Here is an 8,709-nt window from a genome sequence, read left to right as displayed (position 1 = left end):
CCGAGCAGAGTTTTGAGCGAGCGTCGAAGCAAGAGCGCCGATTCGCCAAGTGTCCACGCAGCAAAGATCCGGAATGGGTCCTCACGTGACCGTCCCGCACAATTTTTTTCCGAGTTGGAACGGTAAAAAAAGCTTTGGAAAAAAAACAAAAAGACGGTAAAAAGCAGAGGGGACGAAAGCTGGAAGCAGGCGGCGAGTAGAATTAGGCGCGGGCTGTGCAGAGCCGATGGCCCCAGTCCCAGAGACAGAGAGTCTGAGAGACATCCGTGACCATGAGGTAGGAAGGGGATTGCCATGCATGCGCGAGCGCTGTAGCACGGTGCACGGAGGACACAAACGGCGCCGGCCTTCGGCCTTCCCGGCCCCCTTTGCTTCCAAGGCGGTCAAGGATACCGCCCCGGCCGCCCATTGCCGCGCCTCCACCTGTAAAACGCTGAGGCCGGCCACCACCCGCGCGCGCCATAGAAAACTCTCAGCAGCAGCAGCACGGCGCCACCGCGCGCCATGCAAGCCCACACACCTCAGCAAACAGCCAAAACCACTGTAGAGAGGGAGGAGTCCTGGAGTGAAAGCATCTCTCCTTCTCTCTCCTCTTACATGGCTCCTCGAAACCCACATATAAATATACCGCCGCCTCGTTGCTCGTGCGCCCTCCCCTCTCTCTCTCCCCGACTTCTACTACCTCTCTCTCTCTCCCCCCTCCGTGTCTGGGTGTGAGCGGCTAGCTTGGCATGCGGAGCTCCCGTGTGTTCTCCTTCCCCTATTTTATCACCACCCTCCGCCTCCCCATTCTTCACCTCCCGAGAAATCCTCTCGCCTAGCTGCGCGAGCCCGGTTTCTCACCTTGCGCTCGGGAAAAAACTCACCTCGAGAGACGGAAGTTAACGTCGCCGATTCCCTTCTGACCGCGGGCCGGCGTCGTCATGGACACCTCGCACCACTATCCATGGCTCAACTTCTCCCTCGCTCACCACTGTCAGTCCTCGCTCGAACCTCCACTGCTGCTTTCCTCGAATCCATCTTCAATCCCGGTGCTCCTGTTCTGTTCGTCCGTCTAGGTTTCCGTGTATGATATCTGTGTTTACGAGGTGTTTGCTCTGCATGTGTTTGCGCGCGAGCAGGTGATCTCGAGGAGGAGGAGAGGGGCGCCGCGGCCGAGCTGGCCGCCATCGCCGGCGCCGCGCCGCCGCCGAAGCTGGAGGACTTCCTCGGTGGAGGCGCCGCCGGCGGTGGCCCGGTGCCCGGGGCCGAGACGGCGGCCGCGGAGATGTACGACTCGGAGCTCAAGTTCATAGCCGCTGGCTTCCTGCCGAGCGGCGCGGCTGGGGCGGCGGCGCCGTCGCCGTCGCCGGTGTCTTCGCTCGACCAGGCCGACCCGAAGCTGGCCTTGCCTGCCGCGGCGGCTCCGGCGCCGGAGCAGAGGAAGGCCGTGGACTCCTTCGGCCAGCGGACGTCCATCTACCGCGGCGTCACACGGTAAGCTGCCGCAGATCGGTCCATCTATGCCAAGAATCCTAAAAAAGCGTGTCTTTGGATTTGGGTGCGGCTTATCATGGAGTGCTACTACCATGATGCTGTCTGCATGCGGAGTTGCACCTGGTCGCTTGGTTGGTGTCTGGTGTGTCGTCTGTGCATTTCGATCACAGGCATGCCTCGTTCTTCATGCTTCCATGTGGATCAGTGGATGCAAACGTGTTGGGATTTGTTCAAGAAAACTGTTCCTTTTGTTGTACCTGCTGATTATCTCAAGTCTTTGTGCGATGGTGTATGTTAGTGCAGAAGCAAATGATCAGTAGCTGCAAATAGTAGGACTATTTAGGCTGTTTTTTCTCCGAGATAGCAGAAAGGATTTGATCTTAATTATCCCTCTGTCCCTTTTTTTTCTGTCTCTTGTTTCCCTCACAAACCCGCTTCCCGAGCGATAAATAGTAAGGGACGGAGGGAGTAAGTTTCAAAGGGTTTACTAAGCTCTCTATATGACGGGTTTTGGCTTTGTCTAAAATTTTAGGTGATATTTTTGGTGATTTCTAGGCACCGGTGGACGGGCAGGTACGAGGCACATCTTTGGGACAACAGCTGCCGGCGTGAAGGCCAGAGCCGCAAGGGCCGCCAAGGTACATCACCTTCTAAGAAGCTATTGCAAATGATCTTAGTACTCGTGTGGTCGTGTTTGTGTAGCTAACTATCTTTTTGTGTCTTACTTGGTGGCATATTCTTCTTGTTGCTGGCTGATGCTTCTGGTGTTCAGTGTATTTGGGTAAGAAAAAAGGCTTCTAGTTCTTCTATTGAAACATCTCATCTAAAAAAGCGTTTGTGGTACCCTATCTAACGTAGGAGGGATGGATGATGAAAATGTTCTATTCATGAACTGCAGGTGGCTATGATAAGGAGGAGAAGGCGGCACGAGCATATGATCTTGCGGCACTGAAATATTGGGGGCCTAGCACCACCACCAACTTTCCGGTAAGCACACAGATAGACCATTCATGACTACAGAAAAATACATACACTGCAAGTGTGTAGTAAAAGCATCAACATATCTATGTGCTGGATGTATCTTCATAGGGCAAGTATTCTTTCAGGTTGCTGAGTATGAAAAGGAGCTTGAGGAGATGAAGAACATGACTCGGCAAGAGTTTGTAGCTTCACTTAGGAGGTATAAGCTAATGATCATCACTGATCTGTATCTTCCAAATGTTGAAACATTGTTTGCAGATGATCAAATTATCCAACACATATGCTTGGGCATTTCATGCATTGTTCAGATTTGCAGCTTTGCCATTCTATACTGGCTCTGATAATAACATGCTTGGTTTTGTGGTGCAGGAAGAGCAGTGGATTCTCAAGGGGTGCCTCTATTTACAGAGGTGTCACCAGGTGAATATTTCCCCTCGTCTTCCACTTGCAGTTGTGTTTTGTCCTTTTGCGTGTAGTTGTCTAAGTGTCCTTGTCCATGCATTCGTGCAGACATCACCAGCATGGGCGATGGCAAGCAAGGATCGGAAGGGTGGCCGGGAACAAGGACCTCTACCTTGGAACATTCAGTGAGTATATATACATTATGCTTGTGTTAGAGCAGAATGCAAATTTCCTAGCTGTACTAGTTCTTGTTGGATGCTCCGTGAGTAGACAATACCAGTTCCTTGCTGGTAGAAATGCAGAGGTTTTGTAATGCAAAACTAAATGATCGTATATCTTTTCTTTATTTCTGAATGAATATGATTTTCATGTATGAATAGATTAACAGACCAGTGGAACTTCTTTTCTTTGCTCAAAATGAAATTCGACTAGGATGGACAAGTTGGGACCATTGGTCAACTGATACTAGAAATCACTATCTTCACTCCCACATTACCATAAAATATACCACACCTTGCACGTAGGGCCCCTCTTTTTCTATGATTTGTACGTACAATCCTTGTAGCTAGATTCGTCGACATATTTTTTATGTAGGTCAAGACCATCTGCTTTGACCAGATGTACGCATGTGTAGTGCGGCGATTGATTTGAGTTTGTCATCTTTTGCGACCTGCATGATGTGTTTGGGGGCTTTATGCAGAGAAGGAAAGAGAGGGAACCATGCATGCATTTTGGCTTGATTGCATTGCAACCTGAACACTTGCTTTCTTCGTGCACTGCATGCAGCAACCTGTCGTTTGGAATATTTTTTATCATTGCCTCTCGGTTTTCCATGTAAAGCATGTGGGTTGTGGTTAAACTAAAGAGTACCTTCTGAAACGGCCACTACTGTTTTCAATTTTTAACTAAGCTCCTGTCCCATGCATAGTTGTTAGCTTAGTCAAACATCCTATAGATGCTATGGCATGCTGTCTAGAAACAAATCGTAATAATAATCAATTTCATTATGTTCATGCACAGCCTTGACATATTTGTAGTTCTTTCTGTTGTAAATGTTTTGGAATTTGGCATGAATATCTGTCGCCACTTTACATGCTAGCTAGTTAGTGTTGATCTTCAGTGCAATTGAAGTTTATATATACATGGTAATGGTGAAGAATGCTTCTTCCATTTTTGTGTGTACGGAGTTCAGTGACTAATGCTGCCTTCTAAAAATGTTGTCTAAACATCCTATAGATGCTAGTACTAGTTGCATGGCATGCTGTCTAGAAACGAATTGTAATAATAATTTCATTATGTTCATGCACAGCCTTGACATATTTGTAGTTCTTTCTGTTGTAATGTTTTGGAATTTGGCATGAATATCTGTCGCCAGTTTACATGTTAGCTAGTTAGTGTTGATCTTCAGTGCAAAAATTGAAGTTTATATATACATGGTAATGGTGAAGAATGTTTCTTCCATTTTTGTGTGTACGGAGTTCAGTGACTAATGCTGCCTTCTAAAAATGTTGTCTAGGTACGGAGGAGGAAGCTGCAGAGGCTTATGACATTGCGGCCATCAAGTTCCGCGGCCTGAATGCTGTTACCAACTTCGAGATCAGCCGGTACAATGTCGAGAGCATAATCAGCAGCAATCTTCCTATCGGGAGCATGTCAGCAAGCGGGGGCAGGACCTCCAAGGCCCTGGAGTGTACTCCATCCAACTCATCAGATGCCATGCCCGTTGAAGCTAGCACCACGCAGCAGTTTGCCGCGCTTCCGGTGAAGTACGACCAGCAGGACTACCTGTCAATGCTCGCATTGCAGCACCACCAGCAAGGGAACCTGCAGGGGCTAGGGTTCAGCCTCTACAGCTCCGGAGTGAACCTGGATTTCGCAAACTCTCATGGAACTGCTTCATCCATGGCCAACTGCTACGCCAATGGCGCCTCACATGAGCAGCACCAGCACCATCAGCAGCTGCAAGATCACCAGCAGGATCAGGCGCAGCAAAGCTCCAACAGCTGCTCCTCCCCACCATTCGCCATGCCGATAGCTTTCAGTGGGTCCTATGAAAGCTCCATGACGCCAGGCCCCTTTGGATACTCGTACCCAAATGTGGCAGCCTTTCAGACGCCGATCTATGGAATGGAATGATTCGGGGTGGTGGCTGCTGGCATTTGGCATATGCAAAAGGGCAGAAGCCATGAGATCAAGACTGACATGGCTCTCACACAAAAAACATAAAGGGAGTGAAAGAGTGGTACCAGTAAGGATGATGGAGACATAGGAAGCAGCATGCAGTGTGCAGTAGAGACAATGACGATCGAGTCAGAGACGGAGGAGAGTACTCGACCTGCTAACAAAATGATCGATATGCAGCTAGCTATAGCATATTTGCTTTCCCTTTTGTAGCTTTGGTTTTTTTTTTCCAGCTTTTATCTGTCTGTCGTCGTTGCTGAGCTTTGTTGCCCTCATCAGCTTCCTGCCTTTGAAGCTTTCGCTTTCTACTGACATGATTCTGCAAGTGCCATCATAGGTTTAGCCAGCCCTGTACAATGGAAGCAGGAACGTCGTCTTTGATTTGTAGCTTTCTTTTTCTTTTCTACTTTCCTTTCTGATCGCTTTAGTTTGCCCCCCTGTTCTGCTAGTATCCTGTCCTGTGTACTGAACAAGTCTATCATCAACAGATATAGCAGCATGTAACTCTGAATTGTCAGTTAAAATTTCGTAATCGATGAATCTCTCCCAAATCTATATCTGTTCTGCGCATGATGCATGGATATGGATGAGAGGTCAATGTTTGCTGGCAGAACAATACTTCCATTCGGAGTTCAAAAAAATGCTTCTATTTGGATTTTGCACTGAATCTCTGAGTGAACTTAAGAATGACGGCCAGCCATCTATACACAAACGGTTCTCATTTCTGAAGGGGGGAAAAAAAAGCTATGGAGTATCTTCTTACTAGAGGGAGTAGTATAGTTCTTTAAAAGGAATAAAGAGTTGTGAAACATTTTTGTTATTCAGATTTTCAAACCAAGCTGTCTCCTGACGACGATGCAATCATTGCTAGCATGCTTGGGATCATGCGAGCAAGCAACTCCGCCGCACCGTACGTCGGCAGGGACACACGCTGACAGCCCGCCTTGTAAAAAAAAATTTAAAAAGACAGCCCGCGAGCATTCAGAGACCTTTTGCACTCGGCTTTTTGTTCTTTTGCTCCGGTCGACCATGCCTTCAGCTGTTCGAACAAGGACGGTGTCGCGTAGCGCGAGCGATAGCCGCTGGTACGTGGCAGCGGTGTCAAGCTGCATGCAGCGCCACCTGGCTCTGGCTTGTGTACACCACAGTACACACCACGGACGGAACCATCCGGGTCGCATTATCTTTCCCAACTGGGTGGGTTGCACCTTCAAAAGAACACGATTCGGACACAGCCCGGTCCAATTTGTCTAGGATGCTACGCTGATTTGGCACCGGAAGGCCCACCGGGCCTAACTCAACTTCTACGTTGCAGGATTTCTCCTCTGCTCAACGGCCCACCTGTTCACCAGATCTTCCTCGCCGCACCTCTTCCTATATCTTTTTCTTGTTATTACAATTTCACTATATCCCAAAACTATTTTATTCCATATGATAAAAAATTGACAACTTGAAAAGGTGGGTTACAAGACGCAAATATTTTATGGCAGTTCAAATCCCATGATAAAAGCTAGAAATACAGGTTTTTGGCACTCACAAGCACCTCTTGTTTGTTCAATGCTTGTCTTCTTCCTCACAGAATTTCAAGTACTTCTCATCATCCATCAGCGAACTGAGCTCACCTGAATCACTGAGCTTGACCTTGATAATCCATCCCTGGTCATATGAACTTGCATTGACCTAGATAGCCCCCAAACAAAAAAAAACAGCATAAATGTAATGACACTGTTTGAATCTACACTATGATTCTATGGAGGTTTATTTTCAAATGAGTTTTAGCTACTAGTCGCAACTTACCAATCCAGGTTCCTCGCTTAGTTTCCCATTCACTTCAACGACCTCTCCAGATACAGGTGAGTTAATATCACTGGTTGCCTTCACACTTTCAACAGCACCAAAGTTCTTTCCCTGGTATACACTGTTACCCACTTCTGGCAGCTCCACATACACGACATCACCCAAATGGTCCTGAAAGCCCCAAAAATAACACTGTGAACTTGTTATGGCTTGCCATAACAGAACTTAAACTCAAGTCCTGACTCTAACCATGGATAACATATGGTATATATTATACAAAATGTTTAGGCAATGAATTATATGCAATATGTATATAGGTACCAAGTGAAGCACCGAATAACCTAATGCATGGAGGATTCAGCACCTAAATTGATTCCACATCAGAGTGACAGAAATGATGAATGTATTAACCTGAGCATGGTCAGTAATCCCAATAGTTGCTGAACCGTCCTCGACCTTCACCCATTCATGTGTGTCAGCATACTTCAGATCCTTCAGGACTGAGGGAAAAAAGTGGGTAAGAACAAGAAAGATGCATAGCATGAGATGTGATACAAACTGAAGTGGTAGTAAAAGAGCAACAGTAACAAAAATGTTCATATAAGCATGACAAGCGCTTCAGTTAGCTCCTTGAAACAAGCATACAACTGAAGCGGTTGGTGCTTGCCTATGACCAATTAGGCAATGTTCAATAGAAGGTCAGGCTTCTTGAAAGCCAAATTCCAGGTAGTAAATATCTACAGCCAAACTATTTTTCTTTCCTAAACCAGCATATATGTAACCATGTTTTTTACACAACAAAGTCCACTAAAAGAAGATGTTCCCTGAGATAACTTCTTTCTGCACCTTACCAGGCGCACGACTTTAACAACACAATTATTTAAAACACCATGGATTTATAAAATTTCATCCTCTTACTGGAAACCTTTGCCTATACAAGTATACAACTATTAGTTGATAGATAGGGTTTTTTCTCCTGATATGTTCCAGAAGCCAATTCCTGAATCCTGAAACATAGTGAACATATCGCAAACCCCACTCAGTCTGTATATTTTTTTTTTGAGGACATCATTCAGTCTGTATATCAGTGCAGCAGAAAATTACCCTGAGTCTGAACCTTGACTCTGTATTGTCTGAAACGGAAATGATAATAACAAACATCCAAATCCATAAGAAAACATCACAACCAAAAGTAATTTCAGGCTCAGCACCATTCTAGTGAATGAATATCTTTACTCTAAAAAAAAAGTGAATGAATATCTGCATAAGGCTACAAATCTAAAGCTCAGAAATCAATTTACTCGAATAGAATCGCAGTTCATATCTAAAAGCAGAAACATGGCGAGCGCAGGAAGGTGGGGGGTGGAGGGCGGCGGCGAGGCACGGAGCCGGTGGTCGGCGGCGGCGCGGCGAGGCGAGGCGGCCGGGGCCCGGGGGTGAGCGGCCGACAGGCGAGGCAAGTCACGATGCGCGAGTGGAAAGAGACGGGGAGCAAACGGGATCGGATAAGATAAGGAAGAAACGGGAAGGACCGCGGTAAAAAGAACGGAACCGGATAATAAGAAGAAAAAGATGTATTAAAAAAGAAAAGAGGTAACGGGTGTGGATCAATCTATAATTTTATTTATTGATTTTTTTTTTGCATAAGGAATCATGTTATAAAGGGAAATGCAAACTTTAGTCAATATAAGGGGAAGATCCGGATATAATGGATAACAGAGACGGGATGAGAAATAAAGAAAGAGAAATAGAATGGAAAGAAAAAATAAAAGAGAAGAAAAGGAAGGATATTATGATCATTTCATATTTTATTCATTTTAAATAACCTAGAAAAACTGGCTTTGCCAAACGATTTTCGAACCGCCGGAGCCA

General features: G+C 46.3%; 2 protein-coding genes across 2 annotated transcripts; one reads left to right on the top strand and one right to left on the bottom strand.

The window, feature by feature from the left end:
• Positions 1-923: 923 nt before the first annotated feature.
• LOC117848808 (AP2-like ethylene-responsive transcription factor AIL5) lies at positions 924-5,544 on the top strand. The gene is made up of 9 exons (XM_034730358.2): positions 924-975; positions 1,122-1,476; positions 2,032-2,114; positions 2,249-2,257; positions 2,375-2,463; positions 2,583-2,656; positions 2,827-2,877; positions 2,968-3,044; positions 4,376-5,544. The coding sequence occupies exons 1-9, from the start codon at positions 924-926 to the stop codon at positions 4,993-4,995; spliced, it is 1,410 nt and encodes a 469-aa protein (XP_034586249.1). The 3' UTR covers positions 4,996-5,544.
• A 903-nt stretch (positions 5,545-6,447) lies between these two features.
• On the bottom strand, positions 6,448-8,292 carry LOC117848809 (glycine cleavage system H protein 2, mitochondrial; the record flags this gene model as incomplete). The annotated part of the gene is made up of 4 exons (XM_072292522.1): positions 6,448-6,720; positions 6,838-7,008; positions 7,249-7,337; positions 8,139-8,292. Coding segments are annotated over 4 exons (540 nt in total), but the record flags the coding sequence as incomplete, so codon positions are not given.
• Between the last annotated feature and the right edge of the window lie 417 nt (positions 8,293-8,709).

The sequence above is a fragment of the Setaria viridis genome, chromosome 3 (assembly GCF_005286985.2).
Source record: "Setaria viridis chromosome 3, Setaria_viridis_v4.0, whole genome shotgun sequence".
NCBI lineage: Eukaryota > Viridiplantae > Streptophyta > Magnoliopsida > Poales > Poaceae > Setaria > Setaria viridis.
This window is presented reverse-complemented; position numbering and strand designations above follow the sequence as displayed.